This window comes from Mytilus edulis, chromosome 4 (genome assembly GCF_963676685.1).
Source record: "Mytilus edulis chromosome 4, xbMytEdul2.2, whole genome shotgun sequence".
Lineage (NCBI taxonomy): Eukaryota > Metazoa > Mollusca > Bivalvia > Mytilida > Mytilidae > Mytilus > Mytilus edulis.
In genome coordinates this window covers 76,385,144-76,412,630 of record NC_092347.1, presented here as the reverse complement: position 1 = coordinate 76,412,630, position 27,487 = coordinate 76,385,144, and the positions used below count along the sequence as shown (strand labels likewise).

The 27,487-nt window shown below is 32.4% G+C and overlaps 1 protein-coding gene across 1 annotated transcript; it reads right to left on the bottom strand.

The window, feature by feature from the left end:
• LOC139520563 (activating signal cointegrator 1-like) lies at positions 1 to 27,004 on the bottom strand. Its single transcript, XM_071313350.1, has 12 exons — positions 26,661 to 27,004; positions 24,634 to 24,778; positions 24,205 to 24,327; positions 14,204 to 14,312; positions 13,395 to 13,513; positions 12,563 to 12,768; positions 11,617 to 11,959; positions 10,754 to 10,923; positions 3,564 to 3,685; positions 3,036 to 3,133; positions 1,310 to 1,406; positions 1 to 758 (listed from the first exon to the last, which is right to left on the bottom strand). Exons 1-12 carry the CDS (start codon positions 26,735 to 26,737, stop codon positions 697 to 699), a joined length of 1,671 nt encoding a protein of 556 aa, XP_071169451.1. The 5' UTR covers positions 26,738 to 27,004; the 3' UTR covers positions 1 to 696.
• Positions 27,005 to 27,487: the final 483 nt, after the last annotated feature.

Sequence of the window (27,487 nt, the reverse complement as noted above, 5' to 3'; positions counted from 1 at the left end):
TTTAGAATATTATTATATTTAATAACTTAATAACAATGTTTTACACCTAGCAATGAAAATAATGATAATATAAATGATACAATTAATTCTTGTTCAGACCTACCAACTTTTCCTGTTAACTGTGGGCTTTCTTCATGAGAGTTGTTGATCTGACACTTGAAATTCTTAATTATATAGACTAATACATTAGAAGTGCATTCAAATGAGGTATATTTTAGTGCACAGTTATGACAAAACAGGCATAGAAATAAGGTTACTCATTCAAAACCATTGTAAATTCGTTGCCTTTGGTTTTCTTTTGATTCAATTCTCCTTGCAGATTAAAATAAAATGCTCTGCAGGGCACAGCCTGATATGACTGCAGAGGTCGAATCTGGAACAGTTGGTGCAAGATTTTATTGATTTCTATTTACTTATACTAAAGTTATTATCTGGAAATCATCCGTCTCCAGACAAACCTGACGACAAAGACGACGTGATGCCAATATACCACCAAAATTTTTATAATTTTTGCGGTCGAATAAAAAAAGTTGGCGATAATTGATCTAGTTTTGTCTATACAATGTCCATATTTTTCAAGGGAGGTCTTTATATTTAATTTGTAGAATCTATGCTGAGATAAAATGCCAATGTATATACCGGTATATAAAGACACAAAATAACATAAAACAATTAGAATGTTGTTAATCACAGATTTTAATCACTTGAACTTCGTAATCCTTTCTTGGCAGCTTGATGTATATGTCCTTCTAACTTATCTGCAAATATAAAATTAAGAAAGATTTGTAAGTTCTTGGTATAATTTGATCTTAATTTTTCAGTTATATTTCTTTATTTATAACCCGATTTTGTACTACAGCATGATTTTATGTATTGTTTTTATCCTGATGTCGGTGCCTAGGCACCGAAACATGTTGATCAATAAATTTCAGCAGCAGTCCCTAAAGTGTTTTTGTTATAAGACTTTCTACATTCTTTATTTACAATGTAAAAAAATAAATAATATATCTATATAAAACAAATAGTCCCTAAACTATTGAAAGTATAAACAATAAAATACAAATATGTTTTTTCAATATCAAAGATCTAAGATTCTTTATCTTATAAAATCTTTCTCGGTTTTGTTTTCTTCAGTGGCCTCTGTGATCAATGCCTTTAATCTTATCTAAATGGTATAGTTTGATTTTGATGTTTACATGTCAAACTTACTCTCTACTAAACTCATATTATGGCATATATATATATAGACACAGATGACAACTCCACTCCACAAACTTTAGTATATACTCTATACTCATTGTAAACTTACATATCTTATGTTTCCCTTTGATTGGAAATTTTACAACTAATTCTTGTGGGTTTTCACATATAAAAACATAAGGTGATATCGACTCCCCGTCTGGAAACTGAAACAGAAAAGTTAGTTATGAAAGTGGTGACTATAATGTACTGGTGTCATTATAAGACTTACTATGATGTTCATATCACTACAAATACAAATCAGGATGATGTTGTAGCAAAGGTATTGTATGTGAAATTATTGGATAAGAGTGACCTTTTACAGCAACAGGTATATTGAGAATAAAGTTAAATGTTTTAAGAAAAATAGAAATTTCATTTTGGCATGTATTGTAAATGTAGACATTTGTCAGGATTTAAATGCTGTCTTTTTATTCTTGGGATTAAATTCCCACGCCTAAAAAAGTCATCTTTAATGTCTATATTGTTTTCTTCTAAAATCTAAATACAATTCACTCAAGGAATATTGTAATGCATTTGACGTTGCCACCAAATAACTGAAAATAACTCCTGCACAATCATTTTAAGTTAACAGTAAGTTAACAGTAGGTCCGAGAACACAATTATTTCGTAGTGCATTTCTTTTAGAACATAAATGAAAATAAAAAAAATCCCACCTGCGCTTTCTCAAAGAAACTTTTACAGTGTGTTTTACTACTTTTGGGACAAATTATATCAAAATTATAGAAAACTTCATCGGCTCTAACTCAAAATATGGACAATTTTATGTTTAGGGCGTCTTGAAATCTTTTCACAGCTTCCGAAGTGCTAATTTTCAACCTTTTTCAGCTGGACCAAATCACTACTTTCCTTTAAAATTCTGGACCCAATTTTTTTTACAGTGTAATTTCACCCCCATACTTGCAATTTGAGGCAATAAACATGGAGAAATAAATTTGGAAGGGGTATAAAAATTAATGGCAAGTAACCCACTGTCAACACTAGGGACTATATTCGTGAACAACGAAAAACAAGGGATGACAATTGTGGTCTCGGACCAGTACGTAAAATTTGTTTTTTTTATCACTAAATCAAATATCCACTAAAATACAAATTTTCTCAATTCATGAATATTGGTGTTAAATTGATGAATAGTGGTGTTAACGAACAATAAATAGTTCCACAGTATTTAAATTCAATAGAAACTGTCTTACAATATAAATAATGCTACCCAAGTTGTTTCCCCAATACTCTTCTCTCATGATTAAGAGGATGAAAATGATATTTTAGAAAAACAAGAGACAAAACAATGTCACTTAGTTGTTCCGTCTAATGGTACAATTTCAACATCGTTTATAACATTTTTTGGTACTTTTGTTTTCAATAGTCCATTTTCATATTACAGACTTTTGACTCCAGAATTAATATTTTTTTACAGGTTACCTTCTCTGTGGTAGGACATCTTGGTACTCTTTAGAGCAAGAGCAACGTAAATAAATCAATTCAAGATGTTAATCAGTACAATTTTGAGTGAAAGTTAACTTTTTAAATGCTTTCTATACATGACTAAATCATTAGAAAGTAGTCAATTTCCCTCCAAATTTGCATATATTTGATTTGATATTTTTTTGGTTGCTCTTAATTGACAGAGTACCAGAATGTCCTATAACAGAGTAGGTAAGCTGTTGAATAATTGTAGAACCTGGAGTCAAAAGTCGGTAATATGAATATGGTCTATTAGAATAAAGTGAAAAGTTTCTATGCTTTTTCATTTAATCTTGTAAATGTATATCTACCTTTTTTCTATATTCATCTTGTGGTAAGCAATCGACTAGATCAACACAACCTAACAAACAGGCTACCGGGTAATGTGTAGGGAATGATATCTTCTGGTCTAAAATAGAAATAAATATCATTGTTAATACAAACATATATATCAAAATCAAAAGTACAAATTAGAATCACTGTCAAGCAGTTTCTTTCTATCTCCTTTACTTTTTCCCCAAAACACAATGTAGGGTAAATAAATTGATATCGAAGGGCAAAGACTCTTATAAAGAGAACTACTTCTGTAATTTCTGCAAAATTTGAAGTGTTTGTAGATTCAGTTTAGCTCATAATTTTAAGCTAAATAATGTGACAGTGAGAAGATAAAAGATAAAGAATCTAAATGTTGTGCAACAAGAACAATGAAGTCAAAGTGGACTGCTCTGACATAATAAGTAGTTCTTATTTTAATCATGATTACCAAGTGTTACTTCTATAAAATCTATGAGTCCCATTTTAAACATGTAAAACTTATTCTGATTTAAAACAATTTCTACCATTAAGTAAATATCTGTACTGTTGTTCAACATCCACTGTTTCCTGCGGCGAAGGTGACTTAGCTGTAGCAGCAATCCACAATCGTCCACGGATAGGTGTATACCATGATCTACCTTCATGACTGGAAACAAGAAAAAAAATAAACTCATTTGAACTATTGTCATCTAAGTGTAAATATTACTTCACTTATAATTGTAGACTTAATAGTATATTTCAGCTGCTCTACATAAGTCTGTACAGGGACCTCAATGGCTGAGTGGTCTAAGTAGTTACTACTGTAATCACTAGCCAGTCAACACTGAGGTTGTGTTTTTGAACCCAAATCGTGCGGATGCACTCAAATACAAACTTCATCGACTAGGATTGTCTGTTTTTCTATCGAGGGTTGGTGGTTTTCTCCAGGTACTCCGGCTTTCTCCACAAAAAAAAAATTGAATGCCACAAAATAGCCAAAAAACAGTGCTTAAAAGTGGCATTGAAAACACAAAAATAAAAATAAAATCATTAGTGTGTACTTAGCCAATCTGATTAAAATCAAGTTTCACTTTGCTTTCTTAAAATTGTATTTGTAAATCTGCCGACAAACTTGTTTATTTACTGTGTAATATGCATGTTTGCAAGTGTCTTCTGACAAGAAATTAGACCCTAAATCATAAAATGTAAAAGATTTCATACCAAATTGAGAGTGAAAATATTTATCAGTTATCACTTTTTAGAGATAATAAAATACAATGTTAATGTGGTGATTCTTGCATGAACTTGATACTCATGTAGTTTGCAAAAAGGACCTGAACATATAAATCATTTCAAAATAAACCCAAATTGTATGAAAAATTGCCAAACTCTTGCCCTAGTATAACAGTTATGACCATGGATAAGATATAGTTTGAATCCATGATTTCCCCATGGATGGTTCATACACTTAAATACCCTTGACCAACAATATTAATACTATCCATGGTTGATGCATTCTTACATTTTAATACCTTTGACCAACAATAATGCCCATGGTTGATGCATTCTTACATTTTAATACCTTTGACCAACAATAGTGCCCATGGTTGGTTCATTCTTACATTTTAATACCTTTGACCAACAATAATGCCCTTGGTTGGTTCATACTTACATTTTAATACCTTTGACCAACAATAATGCCCATGGTTGGTTCATACTAACATTTTAATACCTTTGACCAACAATAATGCCCATGGTTGGTTCATACTAACATTTTAATACCTTTGACCAACAATAATGCCCATGGTTGGTTCATACTTACATTTTAATACCTTTGACCAACAATAATGCCCATGGTTGGTTCATACTTACATTTTAATACCTTTGACCAACAATAGTGCCCATGGACGGTTCATACTTTCATTTTAATACCTTTGACCAACAATAATGCCCATGGTTGGTTCATACTAACATTTTAATACCTTTGACCAACAATAGTGCCCATGGACGGACATTTTAATACCTTTGACCAACAATAGTGCCCATGGACGGTTCATACTTTCATTTTAATACCTTTGACCAACAATAATGCCCATGGTTGGTTCATACTAACATTTTAATACCTTTGACCAACAATAATGCCCATGGTTGGTTCATACTTACATTTTAATACCTTTGACCAACAATATTAATAATATCCATGGTTGATGCATTCTTACATTTTAATACCTTTGACCAATAATAATGCCCATGGTTGGTTCATACTTACATTTTAATACCTTTGACCAACAATAGTGCCCATGGTTGGTTCATTCTTACATTTTAATACCTTTGACCAACAATAATGCCCTTGGTTGGTTCATACTTACATTTTAATACCTTTGACCAACAATAGTGCCCATGGTTGGTTCATACTTACATTTTAATACCTTTGACCAACAATATTAATAATATCCATGGTTGATGCATTCTTACATTTTAATACCTTTGACCAATAATAATGCCCATGGTTGGTTCATTCTTACATTTTAATACCTTTGACCAACAATAGTGCCCATGGTTGGTTCATACTTACATTTTAATACCTTTGACCAACAATATTAATAATATCCATGGTTGATGCATTCTTACATTTTAATACCTTTGACCAACAATAATGCCCATGGTTGGTTCATACTTACATTTTAATACCTTTGACCAACAATAGTGCCCATGGTTGGTTCATACTTACATTTTAATACCTTTGACCAACAATAATGCCCATGGTTGGTTCATACTAACATTTTAATACCTTTGACCAACAATATTAATACTATCCATGGTTGATGCATTCTTACATTTTAATACCTTTGACCAACAATAATGCCCATGGTTGATGCATTCTTACATTTTAATACCTTTGACCAACAAAAGTGCCCATGGTTGGTTCATTCTTACATTTTAATACCTTTGACCAACAATAATGCCCTTGGTTGGTTCATACTTACATTTTAATACCTTTGACCAACAATAATGCCCATGGTTGGTTCATACTAACATTTTAATACCTTTGACCAACAATAATGCCCATGGTTGGTTCATACTAACATTTTAATACCTTTGACCAACAATAATGCCCATGGTTGGTTCATACTTACATTTTAATACCTTTGACCAACAATATTAATAATATCCATGGTTGATGCATTCTTACATTTTAATACCTTTGACCAACAATAGTGCCCATGGTTGGTTCATTCTTACATTTTAATACCTTTGACCAACAATAATGCCCTTGGTTGGTTCATACTTACATTTTAATACCTTTGACCAACAATAATGCCCATGGTTGGTTCATACTAACATTTTAATACCTTTGACCAACAATAATGCCCATGGTTGGTTCATACTAACATTTTAATACCTTTGACCAACAATAATGCCCATGGTTGGTTCATACTTACATTTTAATACCTTTGACCAACAATAATGCCCATGGTTGGTTCATACTTACATTTTAATACCTTTGACCAACAATAGTGCCCATGGACGGTTCATACTTTCATTTTAATACCTTTGACCAACAATAATGCCCATGGTTGGTTCATACTAACATTTTAATACCTTTGACCAACAATAGTGCCCATGGACGGACATTTTAATACCTTTGACCAACAATAGTGCCCATGGACGGTTCATACTTTCATTTTAATACCTTTGACCAACAATAATGCCCATGGTTGGTTCATACTAACATTTTAATACCTTTGACCAACAATAATGCCCATGGTTGGTTCATACTTACATTTTAATACCTTTGACCAACAATATTAATAATATCCATGGTTGATGCATTCTTACATTTTAATACCTTTGACCAATAATAATGCCCATGGTTGGTTCATACTTACATTTTAATACCTTTGACCAACAATAGTGCCCATGGTTGGTTCATTCTTACATTTTAATACCTTTGACCAACAATAATGCCCTTGGTTGGTTCATACTTACATTTTAATACCTTTGACCAACAATAGTGCCCATGGTTGGTTCATACTTACATTTTAATACCTTTGACCAACAATATTAATAATATCCATGGTTGATGCATTCTTACATTTTAATACCTTTGACCAATAATAATGCCCATGGTTGGTTCATTCTTACATTTTAATACCTTTGACCAACAATAGTGCCCATGGTTGGTTCATACTTACATTTTAATACCTTTGACCAACAATAATGCCCATGGTTGGTTCATACTAACATTTTAATACCTTTGACCAACAATATTAATACTATCCATGGTTGATGCATTCTTACATTTTAATACCTTTGACCAACAATAATGACCATGGTTGGTTCATACTTACATTTTAATACCTTTGACCAACAATAGTGCCCATGGTTGGTTCATTCTTACATTTTAATACCTTTGACCAACAATAATGCCCATGGTTGGTTCATACTTTCATTTTAATACCTTTGACCAACAATAGTGCCCATGGTTGGTTCATTCTTACATTTTAATACCTTTGACCAACAATAATGCCCATGGTTGGTTCATACTTTCATTTTAATACCTTTGACCAATAATAATGCCCATGGTTGGTTCATACTTACATTTTAATACCTTTGACCAACAATAGTGCCCATGGTTGGTTCATTCTTACATTTTAATACCTTTGACCAACAATAATGCCCTTGGTTGGTTCATACTTACATTTTAATACCTTTGACCAACAATAGTGCCCATGGTTGGTTCATACTTACATTTTAATACCTTTGACCAACAATATTAATAATATCCATGGTTGTTGCATTCTTACATTTTAATACCTTTGACCAATAATAATGCCCATGGTTGGTTCATTCTTACATTTTAATACCTTTGACCAACAATAGTGCCCATGGTTGGTTCATACTTACATTTTAATACCTTTGACCAACAATAATGCCCATGGTTGGTTCATACTAACATTTTAATACCTTTGACCAACAATATTAATACTATCCATGGTTGATGCATTCTTACATCTAATACCTTTGACCAACAATAATGACCATGGTTGGTTCATACTTACATTTTAATACCTTTGACCAACAAAAGTGCCCATGGTTGGTTCATTCTTACATTTTAATACCTTTGACCAACAATAATGCCCATGGTTGGTTCATACTTTCATTTTAATACCTTTGACCAACAATAGTGCCCATGGTTGGTTCATTCTTACATTTTAATACCTTTGACCAACAATAATGCCCATGGTTGGTTCATACTTTCATTTTAATACCTTTGACCAACAATAGTGCCCATGGTTGGTTCATTCTTACATTTTAATACCTTTGACCAACAATAATGCCCTTGGTTGGTTCATACTTACATTTTAATACCTTTGACCAACAATATTAATAATATCCATGGTTGATGCATTCTTACATTTTAATACCTTTGACCAATAATAATGCCCATGGTTGGTTCATTCTTACATTTTAATACCTTTGACCAACAATAGTGCCCATGGTTGGTTCATTCTTACATTTTAATACCTTTGACCAACAATAGTGCCCATGGTTGGTTCATACTTACATTTTAATACCTTTGACCAACAATATTAATAATATCCATGGTTGATGCATTCTTACATTTTAATACCTTTGACCAATAATAATGCCCATGGTTGGTTCATTCTTACATTTTAATACCTTTGACCAACAATAGTGCCCATGGTTGGTTCATTCTTACATTTTAATACCTTTGACCAACAATAGTGCCCATGGTTGGTTCATTCTTACATTTTAATACCTTTGACCAACAATAGTGCCCATGGACGGTTCATACTTTCATTTTAATACCTTTGACCAACAATAATGCCCTTGGTTGGTTCATACTTACATTTTAATACCTTTGACCAACAATAGTGCCCATGGACGGTTCATACTTACATTTTAATACCTTTGACCAACAATAGTGCCCATGGTTGGTTCATTCTTACATTTTAATACCTTTGACCAACAATAGTGCCCATGGTTGGTTCATACTTACATTTTAATACCTTTGACCAACAATAATGCCCATGGTTGGTTCATACGTTCATTTTAATACCTTTGATCTACAATAGTGCCCATGGTTGGTTCATACTAACATTTTAATACCTTTGACCAACAATTATGCCCATGGTTGGTTCATACTAACATTTTAATACCTTTGACCAACAATAATGCCCATGGTTGGTTCATACTTACATTTTAATACCTTTGACCAACAATATTGCCCATGGTTGGTTCATACGTTCATTTTAATACCTTTGACCAACAATAATGCCCATGGTTGGTTCATACTAACATTTTAATACCTTTGACCAACAATAATGCCCATGGTTGGTTCATACTTACATTTTAATACCTTTGACCAACAATAATGCCCATGGTTGGTTCATACTTACATTTTAATACCTTTGACCAACAATAGTGCCCATGGACGGTTCATACTTTCATTTTAATACCTTTGACCAACAATAATGCCCATGGTTGGTTCATACTAACATTTTAATACCTTTGACCAACAATAGTGCCCATGGACGGTTCATACTTTTATTTTAATACCTTTGACCAACAATAATGTCCATGGTTGGTTCATACTAACATTTTAATACCTTTGACCAACAATAATGCCCATGGTTGGGTCATACTTACATTTTAATACCTTTGACCAACAATATTAATAATATCCATGGTTGATGCATTCTTACATTTTAATACCTTTGACCAATAATAATGCCCATGGTTGGTTCATACTTACATTTTAATACCTTTGACCAACAATAGTGCCCATGGTTGGTTCATTCTTACATTTTAATACCTTTGACCAACAATAATGCCCTTGGTTGGTTCATACTTACATTTTAATACCTTTGACCAACAATAGTGCCCATGGTTGGTTCATACTTACATTTTAATACCTTTGACCAACAATATTAATACTATCCATGGTTGATGCATTCTTACATTTTAATACCTTTGACCAATAATAATGCCCATGGTTGGTTCATTCTTACATTTTAATACCTTTGACCAACAATAGTGCCCATGGTTGGTTCATACTTACATTTTAATACCTTTGACCAACAATAATGCCCATGGTTGGTTCATACTAACATTTTAATACCTTTGACCAACAATAATGCCCATGGTTGGTTCATACTTACATTTTAATACCTTTGACCAACAATAATGCCCATGGTTGGTTCATACTAACATTTTAATACCTTTGACCAACAATAATGCCCATGGTTGGTTAACGTTCATTTTAATACCTTTGACCAACAATAGTGCCCATGGTTGGTTCATACTTACGTTTTAATACCTTTGACCAATAATAATGCCCATGGTTGGTTCATACGTTCATTTTAATACCTTTGATCTACAATAGTGCCCATGGTTGGTTCATACTAACATTTTAATACCTTTGACCAACAATAATGCCCATGGTTGGTTCATACTAACATTTTAATACCTTTGACCAACAATATTGCCCATGGTTGGTTCATACTTACATTTTAATGCCTTTGACCAACAATAATGCCCATGGTTGGTTCATACTAACATTTTAATACCTTTGACCAACAATAATGCCCATGGTTGATGCATTCTTACATTTTAATACCTTTGACCAACAATAATGCCCATGGTTGATGCATTCTTACATTTTAATACCTTTGACCAACAATAATGCCCATGGTTGGTTCATACTTACATTTTAATACCTTTGACCAACAATAATGCCCATGGTTGATGCATGCTAAGACAATGGCCATCATCTGACATCTGTAACAACTCTCTGTCTTGTATTCGTACTGGTTTCTTTTTTTCTGGTCCCACTACATTTGCCGGAGAATTTTTACCACTAACCTTGTTATCTACAAACTATGTAAAAATGAACTATTTATAAGGTATGGTGTTAATACATTTTACAACACAAATGTTCAAGTAAACACTTAAATATCATATACACATCTTGGTATTACTTGTCACTGGCACTAATGTTAAATTAATTCAATACAATTGACTATTTTTTATTGTTGTTGTTGAATTGTTATTTAAAGCAAGCAAACAAAGACAGAAAATATATTTTTTTTACTGCACACATATCAATACCACCAATTAAACTTAACATTAACAATATCTATAAAAATAAGATCAGAAAAACCTTGTCATTCCATACACCAAATATAGTGTACCTTTTACTTTGAGTTTATTATAAACCAATAAAAAAACACAAAAAAAACACTGACAAAGAGATAAGATAACACAGCCAGACAGACATGTTCACCTTACAATTGTTCATATATACAAATATACATGTAGTTGACTTGCTGTTCATAGTATCTCTTTGTATTAGCTGTTTGTATTATTTGATAAAAACTGAAAATCAAACAGAAATTAGCCAAACAGAAAATTAAGAGCATAAATACAAGAAGTATCCATGTATTCTATCATCTGAAACACAAGACTTTATGTGAAGAGCTAACACTGCAGAAGGTTGGCATACATAAGTCTCACATTATGCTACATTTGTTTCAGACAAGACAAAACCTACTAGTACTGTATGATATATACCTGAGGTGCATGCTGTTTAATATTAGGATTAACGATTCCAGTAATTGAATCAAAGTCTTCCTCTTTGTGAACAAACTCCTGTTTTTTATGTTTAGCACCATATTGTATTTCCTGAACTACCTCATCATTCACGTTATACATATCAACCGTATTGTTTTCTTCTAGCACTTGTCGACCTGCAAAATCTAATGTAATTTTTCTGTCTTTTCTTGAAGCAAATCGTTGTGACCGTAATTCTTCTTCACGTTTCCGTAATTTTTCTCGTTCTTTATTACTAAGCCATCTATTACTGTCCGTAGCAAAATAATCAGATTCATCGTCTATTACTTGTGTTCTCCTTGCACTGAAAATGAACAATAATTAATAATCTTAAATATTTTTATAAGTCTTATCAATTAACATTGTTCACTTAATTTTTTGTGAAAAAATTACCTAGATAAATAAAATCCTTTTGCATCTAACAAACTGTTTTTCTCTAATAAATAATAAACTATAAATCAATAGTGAATACTTATCATTCATTGTTTGTTGATGCCACTTTTTGTTAACAAAAAATCCAACTTAGTAGGCAACATGTTGTACATAATAACATGATATGTTTTTATCCAAAATACAACTTTTTTTAAGTTTTCTGAAATGTCTGACTCATGCCCCCTTCAAAATCTATAGAAAGTTGCTGTAAACTTGAATAAATAAAAAAAAAAAAAACCAGAATATTGAATTTGAATCCCAACTTCAAAAAGAGATAGCATGGATATTAAACTGATTTTTTTAAGAATTGATGTGATATTTAAGTCCTTTATTTTTGCAGTAAACAATATATGAGGCATCAGATTTGACATCCGTTTTTTAAACAAAAGTAAATAACAGCCAAAAATTTAATAGGGGAAAAATTCTTCAAAAATTAGAGAATATAGAAGTGAAGACCACCATCATATGCAGTTACCTTGTTTTATCATAATCTAATAATTTTTCTTTATGTTGAAGAGCTTTCTGATATCCCTCATTAATTTTAGAATTAGAACTAGGTAAGAAGTCTTTTTTATCTCTGATATATTGCACTCGATCTGCATCCTTCATTAACCGATGTCGTAACTGTTCACTTTTCTTTGACCCACGAGATAGCACTTCCTGTTCTTCAACTGTACAAACCTGCAAAGTGATGTAAAGTTGACAATAGGCTTTCAAAAGCTTCACATATTGTATAAACACTTGTCTTTTGTTTGAGACTGTATATTGCCCTCTCAATGACTTTTGTTTATTATTTAATTGGATAGCTGTCTCATGATGATTACCCATTCAAATGTTACTTCCTTGGCAACATCAAAAATTGCTATAACAAATTTCTAAGAAAATTATGGACTGGTATGATAAATTGTCACAGGGTCATAAAAATGGCTTATTTCAACATCCTGTCATTTATGGAAATTTTAAAGCAAAACCAAATCCTGACTATTTTCAAACAATTAGTATATGTAATTTGCATGTATAATATTTCCACAAAATGTTCAACATCTTGACATTTGTGGAAAATTTAAGAAAATCAAAACCCTGAAAAAAGGCACATTCTCATTAAATAAAAGACAAAGTTCAAGTCATTTGTGAAAAATATAAAGGAAAAATGAAAATCCCTCTCACATGCACACCTGGAGTATATGGTCTTATTTAAAAAATAAATATTCATCAAACTAAAAACTTTAGAATATGGCAAGAATTGTATTTTATCATTATAAAAACTTCAATCAGGTTTGATAATACTTTTCTTCTGATAGCCTTACCAAATGTCCACAAAACAAACATGGTCCTGATCCCTCCTGTTCACAAACAACTCTTCCACATCTTGTACAATTACTTATCAGTTTGTGTTTGGCTGCCTGACATTCACATGCATGTCGACCTGTTTAATTGATACAAAATATTAAACACTATTATGATTCATATATATTTTCGTAAGAATATACAATATTGTCATATAACCATATAGACATAGCTTTGAGAGTTTTGTAGATAAACATACTTTTTCATGGCATTGCTATCGTGAAAAAATGTAGCAGTACTTTTCAACAAGAATTATAACTTTTGTGTTTGGAGTCTAGAAAACTTTATTTTGTGTGTGTTCATTTTCCAATCAATATGAAAAAACACATTAGGGAGCAAGTTGATGATATTTTTAATAATCCTGGCAGTTTCTTAAGTTAATTGCTAGAAGTGGCACCAAATAAGCTCCAAAAAAGTTTTATACTATCCCTGCAAAACCTGACAATATGCACACTTTTATCATATGATTAAATACTTATATACATTTGTCCTTAATATATTCTCCACACTTTTTTCTGTAAAGACATACTGGAGAAATATATCATGAAAGTTTTAAGTTCATTCAACATATTAAATTTCATAGAATAGACAAACAGGAATTTCTGACAACATTTCAGTGTCAAGCTGCAAACCAAATATGAAGTCCCTTTGTTTTTTAAGTTTTTGAGAAAAATGCAATGACAATATTTGTTTATAACCTATCTTCTAGATATATAATAAGATAACTATAATCCTATAAGTATCAATGAAAGATTAAATCTATTTCTACCTTGTAATTTAACAACCGTCTTCTCCTGTCCTTCCTGACTAAAAAGCGGCACAAATTTACTTTTCTTTTTAAAATCGTTGGATGGTAACTGTGCAGATGGAAAACTATCCTAAAATAAAAAGTAAACATTTAAGTAAATAATAAAGATCAAAATGTATAACAACTACTAAAAAGACATAACATATTATCCATACAGCTCTGTCAATTTTTTATAGATTTTTTTCTCACATTTTTTTGTGTGTTGATCTATGACATTTTTTTCAAAAAAAGTTCTTACTACATGAAATTTTATCTTATATAAAATCTTATCTTTGCATATATATGTAGCAGGTTTTTATTTTACTTAACAAATAGTCTAGACCAAAAACAGTGTTTTGTAAGCATGTACATATGATTTATACAACCATCCCCAAACACACACATGTTGTGTGAGTATGAATAGTTATCAAAGGTACCAGGATTATAATTTAGTACCCCAGACGTGTGTTTCGTCTACATTAGACTATTTTGGACAATATTTTGTTTGTTGTTGTTTGCCTTTGTTTAAATGTCTTTTATCTCTGAGTTGTTGGATGTTCATGTAATCTATTGTATCATCCAACATTTTTGGTATTTTCAGTTACGAGTTACTGATAGTGTGCATATGACAAAAAAACTTTAAAGTTTTTTTAGCACAAAATAGTCTTTGAGTGATGGATGCAATCCTATTCATACTTAAAACATACATGTAGACATGACAACTCACCCTAAGTCAATAAAGACAAAAATGTAGAACACTGTGACCTACTTTTAAGGACAAGAGTGCACACGCTGAAATGTCTCGCCTTCTTTACTAATCATTGATATTATGTTGATAGCCCTAAGTATAAAGCTTTATTACAACTGTCTCATAAACTTAACATTAACCAAAATAACTAAACAAAGACCAATGAACCATGAAAATGAGGTCAAGGTCAGATGAACCATGCCAGGCAAACATGTACAGCTAACAATGCTTCTATACAATATATATAGTTGACCTATTACTTAAAGTTTAAGAAAAATAGACCAAAACACAAAAAATTAACACTGTGCAATGAACCGTGAAAATGAGGTCATGGTCAAAAGAAACCTGCGCTACTGACATAAAGATCATAAAATATTTCCATACACCAAATATAGTTGACCTATGGCATATAGTATTAGATAAATAGACCAAAACTCAAAAACTTAACTTTGACCACTGAACCATGAAAATGAGGTCAAGGTCACATGACATCTGCCCGCTAGAAATGTACACCTTACAATCATTCCATACAACAAATATAGTAGACCTATTGCGCATAGTATGAAAAAAACAGACCAAAACACAAAAATTTAACTATAACCACTGAACCATAAAAATGAGGTCAAGGTCACATGACATCTGCCCGCTAGACATGTACACCTTACAATCATTCCATACAACAAATACAGTAGACCTATTGCATAAAGTATGAAAAAAACAGACCAAAACACAAAAATTTAACTATAACCACTGAACCATGAAAATGAGGTCAAGGTCAGATGACACCTGCCAGTTGGACATGTACACCTTACAGTCCTTCCATACACCGAAATACAAGCCCTATTGCTTATAGTATCTGAGATACAGACTTGACCACCAAAACTTAACCTTGTTCACTGATCCATGAAATGAGATCGAGGTCAAGTCAAAACTGTCTGACAGACATGAGGACCTTGTAAGGTACGCACATATCAAATATAGTTATCCTATTACTTATAATAAGAGAGAATTCAACATTACAAACTAGAGGCTCTAAAGAGCCTGTGTCGCTCACCTTGGTCTATGTCAATATTAAACAATGCACACAGATGGATTCATGACAAAATTGTGTTTTGGTGATGGTGATGGTGAAGTAGATCTTACTTTACTAAACATTCTTGCTGCTTACAATTATCTCTATCTATAACAGTACTTTCTGTGGAAAATGTTATTGAAAATCTTCAAATTTTAAGAAAATTGTTAAAAATTGACTATGAAGGGCAATAACTCCTTAGGGGGTCAATTGACTATTTTGGTCATACTGACTTATTTTTAGTTCTTACTTTGCTGTACATTATTGCTGTTTACAGTTTATCTCTATCTATAATAATATTCAAGACAATAACAAACTAGAGGCTCTCAAGAGCCTGTGTCGCTCACCTGTTAATGTGTTTACTGATGTCGACCATCTTTGTTGGTAGGCGGGGTCATTAGACACTCTTTTTAAAAATAGATACCCTAGTATTATGATTGTGGCCAAGTTTGGTTAAATTTGGCCAAGTAGTTTTAGAAAAGATTTTTATACAAGTTACAAAAATGAGGAAAAGTTGTTTAATATTGACTCTAAAGGGCAATAACTCCTTAGGGGGTCCTCTAACAATTTTGATCATGCTGACTTATTTGTAGATCTTACTTTGCTGAACATTATTGCTGATTACAGTTTATCTCTATCTATAATAGTATTCAAGATAATAACCAAAAACTGCAAAATTTTCTTAAAATAACCAATTTAAGGGCAGCAACCCAACAACAGGTTGTCCGATTCAACTGAAAATTTGTGAGGGGATATATCTTATTCTGATGGACATTAAAATCTTGAAAGATTTCCCCTAAATGTCTTGGTTTCAAAGATATAAAGCAAAAACTGCATTTTACCACTATGTTCTAATTTTAGCCATGTCGGCCATTTTGTTTGGTAGGCTGGGTCAACGGACACATTTTTTAAACTATAAACCACAATGATAATTGTCGCCAAGTTTGATTAAATTTGGCAAAGTAGTTTTAGAGAAGTAGATTTTTAGAAAAGTTACAAAAAATGATGAAAAGTTGTTAAAAATTGACTATAAAGGGCAATAACTCCTTAAGGGGTCGACTGGCAATTTTGGTCATGTTGACTTATTTGTAGGTCTTACTCTGCTGAACATTATTGCTGTTTACAGTTTATCTCTATCTATAATAGTATTCAAGATAATAACCAACCAGGTGCTCCACAGGGCACAGCTTTATACGACCGCAGAGGTCGAACCCTGAACAGTTGGGGCTAGTATGGACAAAACATTCAAGCGTTATACAGCTCTGAATTTGGATTGTGATCAAATTTTTGACATTACATGTTTTTTTTTACACAAAACAAATGTCAAGATTTTACAAATCAATTAAAGATTTCTTCTTCAAACTTATTTAAATCTAAAATTAAATAGTTGACACAGCATAGGTTTCTGACACAGAATGAATGTGGTCTAATGAACTTAAAACATTTTTTTTGCCTTTGAGCAATTCACTATGCTGTTGAATATTAATCCTCTAAAAAAAATGTTTGAAGAAATTTTCTTTTTATTTATGAAATCTGAAATGAGAAAAATTTACCCCCCCCCCCATTTTTTTTTCACATCTCTGTTTCCCTTTTTCCAAAACTGATATCAATTCAAATTTCTAATGGAGTTTGCAACAATAACTACTCTTTTAAATACATCATAAAATATTAAAATGTAAAATAAAGTGCTTGTTATCACTGAATGGTAAAGATTGGTTGGTAGTAAAAGTGAATATACATTGTTTATTGTATAAAAACAATAAAAAAAACTTCATCAGCAACATTTAATATTGGCAAATTTCCAATGAAGTTATTTACATAAAGTTATTGGCAAATAAAAATAGAAAATGACATCATAGTCATGTCTGGCAAATGTCCAACATATATTATCAACTACTATTCTATACAAAGAAAGATAACTCCAATTGAAAATTAATTGCTATTGCACAATATTGTGCAATTAGATATTTCTGGCTATTGTACAATACTGTGCAATTGAAAATTTCTGGCTATAACACAATACTTGATATGGAATCCTGATTTGGACAAACGTGAAAACTGGGCCCATAATCAAAAATCAAAGTACATGTTTAGATAAAGCATATCAAATAAGCCCAAGAATTTAATTTTTGTTAAAATCAAACTTAGTTTAATTTTGGACCCTTTGGACCTTAATGTAGACCAATTTGAAAACTGGACCAAAAATTAAGAATCTACATACACAGTTAGATTTGGCATATCAAAGAACCCATTTATTCAATTTTTGATGAAATCAAACAAAGTTTAATTTTGGACCCCCATTTGGACCAACTTGAAAACTAGGCCAATAAGTAAATATCTAAGTACATTTTTAAATTCAGCATATCAAAGAACCCCAAAGATTCAATTTTTGTTAAAATCAAACTAAGTTTAATTTTGGACCCTTTGGACCTTAATGTAGACCAATTTGAAAACGGGACCAAAAATTAAGAATATACATACATAGTTAGATTCGGCATATCAAAGAACCCCAATTATTCAATTTTTGATGAAATCACACAAAGTTCAATTTTGGACCCTTTGGGCCCCTTATTCCTAAACTGTTGGGACCAAAACTCCCAAAATCAAACCCAACCTTCCTTTTATGGTCATAAACCTTGTGTTTAAATTTCATAGATTTCTATTTACTTATTATAAAGTTATGGTGCGAAAACCAAGAAAATGCTTATTTGGGCCCTTTTTGGCCCCTAATTCCTAAAATATTGGGACCAAAACTCCCAAAATCAATCCCAACCTTCCTTTTGTGGTTATAAACCTTGTGTTAAAATTTCAGTGATTTCTATTTACTTTTACTAAAGTTAGAGTGCGAAAACTAAAAGTATTCGGACGACGACGACGACGCAGACGACGACGCCAACGTGATAGCAATATACGACCAAAAAATTAAAATTTTTGCGGTCGTATAAAAACTGCAAAATTTCCTTAAAATAACCATTTCAGGGGCAGCAACCCAACAACAGGTTATCCGATTCGTCTGAAAATTTCAGGGCAGATAGATCTTCACCTGATAAACAATTTTACCCCATGTCAGATTTGCTCTAAATGCTTTGGTTTTTGAGTTATAAGCCAAAAACTGCATTTTACCCCTATGTTCTATTTTTAGCCATGGCGGCCATCTTGGTTGGTTTGACGGGTCACGCCATACATTTTTTAAACTAAATATCCCAAGGATGATTGTGGCCAAGTTTGGTAGAATTTGGCCCAGTAGTTTCAGAGGAGAAGATTTTTGTAAAAGTATACGGACGACGGACGACGGACGCAGGACGACGGACGCCAAGTGATGAGAAAAGCTCACTTGACCTTTCAGGTCAGGTGAGCTAAAAAACAACAAAATTTCCTCAAAATTACCAATTCAGGGGCAGCAACCTAACAACCGATTATCTGATTCATCTGAAAATTCCAGGGCAGATAGATCGTGACCTAATCAACAATTTTACTTCCTGTCAGATTTGCTCTTAATGCTTTGGTTTTTGAGTTATAAGCCAAAAGCTGCATTTTACCCCCATGTTCTATTTTTAGCCATGGCGGCCATCTTGGTTTGTTGGCCTAGTTACCAGACACATTTTTTTAACTAGATACCCCAATGATGATTATGGCTAAGTTTGGTTAAATTTGGCCCAGTAGTTTCAGAGGAGAAGATTTTTCTAAAAGATTACTAAGGCCACGGTTTTTTAATTTGATGGTTTACGAAATTTTTCCCCATGAAAAAGTCGGGTCGGTCGGTCGGGAAAAAAAAAAGAAAAAAAATCATCTTTGAAGACAGAAAAATACGCAAAATCAATATATATTTCACCTTTCTAACAATATGTTTGTTATGCTATTTTATCATCATTTCTTAAATTTTAGTTCGATGAAATATTATTGCTCAACTGTTATAAACATCGCATGACATTGTCTAATAATTTACAGTAAAAAAAAGGGGGGTGCACGGTCAAAGACGAAATTAAATCGTCATTTCAGAAACAAGAAAAATAAATTCGCGTAGCTCTTTATCAATTCCAGAAAACTTGGTGAAAATTGATCTTCAAGCACGAAAACTGATAAAGAAAAAAATGTAAAAACGTCGTACGAAAATAAGTTTCAACACACGTGTTAACCAGATGCTCCGCAGGGCGTAGCTTTATACGACCGCAGAGGTTGAACCCTGAACGGTTAGGGCAAGTATGGACACAACATTCAAGCTGGATTCAGCTCTAAATTTGGATTGTGATTAAATAGTTGACACAGCATAGGTTTCTGACACAGAATGAATGTGTTCTAATGAACTTAAAATTTTTGTTTCTCTTAGAGCAATTCACTATGCTGTTGAATATTAATCCTCTCAAAAAAATGTTTGAAGAAATTTTCTTTTTTATTTATGAAATTTCAAATGAGAAAAATTGAACCCAATTTTTTTAATCACATCCCCCTTTCCCTTATTCCAAAACTAATCTCAATTAAAATTTCTAATGGAGTTTGCAACAATAACTACTCATTTAAATACATCATAAAATATTAAGATGTAAAAAAACTGCTTGTTATCACTGAATGGTAAAGATTATTTTAATTTATCAGTTGGTAGTAAAAAGTGAATATACATTGTATATTGTATATAACAAAGATTTAAGTTGATTCTGGACAAAGAAAGATAACTCCAATTAAAAAAAAATCTTGCTATTGCACAATATTTTGCAATTAGATATTTCTTGCTTACTATTCTGGACAAAGAAAGATAACTCTAATTAAAAAAAAATTTGATATTTCACAATATTGTGCAATTAGATATTTCTTGCCATTGCGCAATACTGTGCAATTAAAAAGACTTGCTATTGCACAATACTTAATATAATAATTTTAGATCCTGATTTGGACCAACTTGAAAACTGGGCCCATAATAAAAAATCTAAGTACATTTTTGGATTCAGCATATCAAAGAACTTCAAGATTTCAATTTTTGTTAAAATCAGACTAAGTTTAATTTTGGACCCTTTGGACTTTAGTGTAGACCAATTTGAAAACAGGACCAAAAATGAAGAATCTACATACACAGTTAGATTTGGTATATCAAAGAACCCCATTTATTCAATTTTTGATGAAATCAAACAAAGTTTAATTTTGGACCCCGATTTGGACCAACTTGAAAACTGGGCCAATAATCAAGAATCTAAGTACATTTTTAGATTCAGCATATCAAAGAACCTAACTGATTCATTTTTTGTCAAAATCAAACTAAGTTTAATTTTGGACCCTTTGGACCTTAATGTAGACCAATTTGAAAACGGGACCAAAAGTTAAGAATCTACATACACAGTCATGACAGTTAGATTCAGCATATCAAAGAACCCCAATTATTCAATTTTGATGAAATCAAACAAAAGTTTAATTTTGGACCCTTTGGGCTCCTTATTATGTTGGGACCAAAACTCCCAAAATCAAACCCAACCTTTCTTTTATGGTCATAAACCTTGTGTTTAAATTTCATAGATTTCTATTTACTTATACTAACGTTATGGTGCGAAAACCAAGAAAAATGCTTATTTGGGTCCCTTTTTGGCCCCTAATTCCTAAACTGTTGGGACCTAAACTCCCAAAATCAATACCAACCTTCCTTTTGTAGTCATTAACATTGTGTTTAAATTTCATTGATTTCTATTTACTTAAACTAATGTTATTGTGCGAAAACCAAGAATAATGCTTATTTGGGCCCTTTTTTGGCCCCTAATTCCTAAACTGTTGAGACCAAAACTCCCAAAATCAATCCCAACCGTTCTTTTGTGGTCATAAACCTTGTGTCAAAATTTCATAGATTTCTATTAACTTAAACTAAAGTTATAGTGCGAAAACCAAGAAAATGCTTATTTGGGCCCTTTTTGGCCCCTAATTCCTAAAATGTTGGGACCAAAACTCCCAAAATCAATACCAACCTTCCTTTTGTGGTCATAAACCTTGTGTTAAAATTTCATAGATTTCCATTCACTTTTACTAAAGTTAGAGTGCGAAAACTAAAAGTATTCGGACGCCGGACGACGACGACGACGACGACGACACGACGACGCCGACGCCAACGTGATAGCAATATACGACGAAAATTTTTTCAAAATTTGCGGTCGTATAAAAACCTAATAGACTCGTCCACTGGAAAACGAGATTATCGGGTTAATCTGTTGTCTCGCATTCCCGTTTTTTATCCAAATGGACGATAATTTTTTTATTATCTATGAAACAAGAAAATTCCAAATGATTTGTTAATATTCAGTACTTCAACTTGATGCCTTTACCCTGTCCACATTTGGACAAGTCTAATTCTATGAGATGATGCATCTTACGGACTGATGACAAATAAGGGAAACGAACTTATTGTGTAATTGGTTTTAAACACAAGTTTCGTTCCGCAATATTATTTGCGCAAACGACATTTCAAGGTCAGTTATAATTGATTTGTCTATTTTTAGAAACGTAAACTGGAAGTTTTATTTTTCACAACAGAAAGTGTTATCAATTTTGTTAGTGACTAATGCATTTCATTTCATAAAAAAAAATTATTTAATTATTTTTCAGGGATAATGCATTTGTTAGGGTCGGCGGGAATAAAAAAGCATGAAAAGTCAATTTTATTTTTATTCTGGAAATCGGAAAAATCGGGTCGGCGGATCCGTAAACCAACAAATTAAAAAATCCTGGCCAAAGATTTACGAAATATGGTTAACAATTGACTATAAAGGGCAATAACTCCTAAAGTGTTCAACTGACCATTTTGGTCATGTTGACTTATTTGTAGATCTTACTTTGCTGAACATTATTGCTGTTTACAGTTTATCTCTATCTATAATAATATTCAAGATAATAACCAAAAACAGCAAAATTTCCTTAAAATTACCATTTCAGGGGCAGCAACCCAACAACGGAATGTCAGATTCATCTGAAAATTTCAGGGCAGATAGATCTTGACCTGATGAACAATTTTACACCAAGTCAGATTTGTCTAAATGCTTTGGTTTTTGAGTTATTACCCAAAAACTGCATTTTACCCCTATGTTCTATTTTTAGCCATGGTGGCCATCTTGGTTGGTTGGGCGGGTCACCGGACATATTTTTTAAACTAGATACCCCAATGATGATTATGGCCAAGTTTGGTTAAATTTGGCCAAGTAGTTTCAGAGGAGAAGATTTTTCTAAAAGATTACTAAGATTTACGAAAAATGGTTAAAAATTGACTATAAAGAGCAATAACTCCTAAAGTGGTCAACTGACCATTTTGGTCATGTTGACTTATTTGTAGATCTTACTTTGCTGAACATTATTGCTGTTTACAGTTTATCTCTATCTATAATAATATTCAAGATAATAACCAAAAACAGCAAAATTTTCTTAAAATTACCATTTCAGGGGCAGCAACTCAACAACAGAATGTCAGATTCATCTGAAAATTTCAGGGCAAATAGATCTTGACCTGATGAACAATTTTACCCCAGTCAAATTTGTCTAAATGCTTTGGTTTTTGAGTTATAAGCCAAAAACTGCATTTTTACCCCTATGTTCTATTTTTAGCCATGGCGGCCACCTTGGTTGGTTGGGCGGGTCACTGGACACATTTTTTAAACTAGATACCCCAATGATGATTATGGCCAAGTTTGATTTAATTTGGCCCAGTAGTTTCAGAGGAGAAGATTTTTGTAAAAGTTAACGACGACGACAGACGCCAAGTGATGAGAAAAGCTCACTTGGCCTTTTAGGCCAGGTGAGCTAAAAATCTGAACTTTTTTTTCAAGTGGTCACTGAACCATGAAAATGAGGTCAAGGACATTGGACATGTGACTGACAGAAACTTCGTAACATGAGGCATCTATATACAAAGTATGAAGCATCCAGGTCTTCCACCTTCTAAAATATAAAGCTTTTAAGAAGTTAGCTAACACCGCCGCCGCCGCCGCCGGATCACTATACCTATGTCGAGCTTTCTGCAACAAAAGTTGCAGGCTCGACAAAAACTGTTATATGATTTTAGATCAATTGGTACATAATGTATATGATAGCTAAACTCAGACATAACATAAACCATGAAATAAATGTAAGTCAGAGTGACCAAATTTAAAACTTAATTCTGTGGACGAAGTGTTTTCTGCAGGTAAACTTATGTGTACTTACACTTTTAGATTTGGTAGCACCATTCAGCAGTCCTTTTTTCTGGTTTTCTGTGTGCTTGTTTGGTTTCTCTGTTTTTTTCTTAGAATTCCTATCCTCATCCCCTAGTGCAGGTTTTCTGTAAACCTAAGAAAATGAATACCATGTAAATATTGCATACTTTCAATATAATTATTGTGTGTATTTTATCATTGTGTGTGACATTGACCCACCAATCCTTGTTTATGTACAACAACTGGGCAACATGCATTTGGTCTGTCTGAAATCTAATTTCGAAAAGAATTCTTCAATGGGGACACATTAGAACCTGTAATATTTACCTTAATTAGTTTTAAGAATTTTGTATATGCCATGACTGGTTGTTGGTGATAAAATTACATGTCAATTCTAATTTCAATAAAAGAATTTATCAGCTATTAACTTGGTATGTACCTGTATAATTTCAGGTCCATCTTCAGGTGGATCCCATTTTATTAATAATTCATGTATAAATTTATGGACACGTGGATCACTGCCATCTAATAACTCTAACATGTATTCCTCTAAATCTTCTGCACTTCCAATACTCAGAATGTAGCTGTAAAATATAATAACAGTTTTTTCAATGTCATAAATTTATGCAAAACTCAACAAACATTCTGAGAGTATTGCATGGTAATACATAGTCCCCTACTGGGTAAAAATTCATACAGTAACAAAATGCTAACATGTTCTGTAACTTGTCATGGTGTATTAAACAAAAAGAAAATATCAAGTCAATATCTTCAAGCATGACTAAAAAAAAGTGTGGAAAACTGATTATATGAGTGCATTTTTCAAGTCCAAGGACCATTACTCTGCACAAACTTATCAGACCAAAACAAAAATTTGAACTTGATCTGTTACATGTACTTGTAATGATAAGACTATATACCAATTATCAATCAATATCTTCAAGCCTGATGAAAAAAATGGGGAAAGCTCTAACATTAGATATGATTAATAGTTCTCTAAAATTAGATATGATGTAATACAATGTATATCTATTTTCAATTTATAATCAAATGTTCCAAATAATTTTTCTTTCAGTTGTCACAAATTAATATAGATTTGTAACTCATCTATAAAAAAAAATGTTTACACAATGTATATAAGGACATATATGTACCTTAAAAAAAAATTAGATTTTTTATCTAATTATTCATTATTTTTTTTTAAATATACGTGTATAGCATTCTGAAAATTAGTTTATAAAAAATTACAAACAAACCTGCAACAAAATTCTTCCAACTACATGTATTTACAAAAGAATGTATTTTTTTTAAATGAGTTATCTCCCTTTGTACAGAAATATGGTTTAACATAGTACTCTAACATTAGATATAGACCATAACTCTAAACTAACATGACTAAATCATCAGTCTGGAACAAAATTCGAACTTGATCTGTAACTAGTCATGATAAAACTATGTACCAAATATCAAATCAATATGATAATATCCTCAAGAATAAAGAAAAAAAGAGTTGAAAAATGATTTGCCGGACTGAAGAATTGACACACAGACAGACAGACAGAGTGTAAAACCTAAAGTCCCTTCCGACTTTGTCGGTAGGAGACTAATTAACATGAACAACTGGTTTCTTTCAATGTAAATGATTACTGAACAGTATACTAGGTAGTCAATGTTCATAATATTGTAACTACAATCACTAATGTTACCTACCAAATTAGACTTGTGACTGGGTTTGTACTAACATGAGCAACATAATGGGTGCCACATGTGGAGCAGGATCTGCTTACTCTTTTGGAGCACCTGAGATCCCTCTGTTTTTGGTGGGGTTCGTGTTGATTAGTCTCTAGTTTTCAATGTTGTGTTTTGGGTGTTATTGTTTGTCTATTTGTCTTTTTTGTTTTTTTGAGCCTTGGCGTTTTCAGTTTATTTTCGACTTCTGAGTTTGAATGTCCATCTGTCTCTGATGTTAAAGGCTTTCAGGCGACAATAGAAAGAGTACACTTATAAAAAAGAAGATGTGGTATGATTGCCAATGAGACAACTATCCACAACAGACCAGAGGCGGATTTAGAGGGGGGGCCAGGGGGGCCGGGCCCCCCCTTTTTGGGAAAAAAATGGTTGCTTATATATGAATCACTGAAGCGTGACTGGAGCGGGCCCCCTCTTAGCGCAGTCAGTGGGCCCCCACTTATGAAAATTTCTAGATCCGCCAGTGCAGACCAAAATGACTGAAATTGTAGTGATATTTTAGATACTTTAAAAAAAACTCAAAGTGTTGACAAATAAATAAAATAATCACACATTAAAATATGTCAAACATTAAATCCAAAGCGATTTACACATTATTGCACAATCATCATTTGCACATCAACATATTGCAAATATTTCTCTGGCTTCATAATCTCGACAACCTTACATGGTTATGTGATTCCCTTGTACACCTGAAAAGTTTTACCCTACACTTACTGTGCATTTTCATGAGAAGCTGGAATGCCTAGCTTTTCTAATTCTTCACACATCCAATCTTCTATTTTCGTTGCCATTTTCGGGAAGTCTATCGGGTATTTCCTTCGATTGTAAGGAAAAATCCCGAAGATGCCATCTTAAAATTAAAACATATCGGTAAAACTTTCCGCTTTTAATTGTTCCATAAATACTATAAATAGTATCATATTATACATGTCGCTGATTCAGATTTTTTTTAACTGAACATACGAAAACGTGCCACTGAAATGGGCCACTTCAGCTCACCTGCACTAAAAGACCATGATAGCTTTCTTCATTCCTATGCGTCCGTCGTCCGTCCGTCCGTCCCTGAAATATCTAAAAACAAAAAAAAAAGATATTTTTAGCAGTTGTAGGTTAAAAGTGTAAACTGAAAAAGCATTACAGGACATTTTTACAATGTTATTGTTGACAACAGGTTTTTGAGTAATCTCAGGTTTTGACAATTGTGTTGTCTGGTCTTCCCGACTTGCGATTTTTTTAACCCCCTCCTCTAGTTTAGTATCTTCTGTATTTCGTCAAGTTTTCCAGTAAGCCGATAGTATAATTGATTTATTCAAGGATTTGTATAGTGTTTATATTGTGTTTCAACCTTTATTTACTTTATATTGAATAGTTATGGTGTTAATGATACACATTATACTCATTTATTAAAAATAATACCTCTTGGTATATTTTAATGTGTGATTATTGTCTGACCTAAGAGGGGGCCCGCTCCAGTCACGCTTCAGTGATTCCCTATATAAGCAACCAAATTTAAGCACTCATAGTCAAATGTGGGAGTGCTT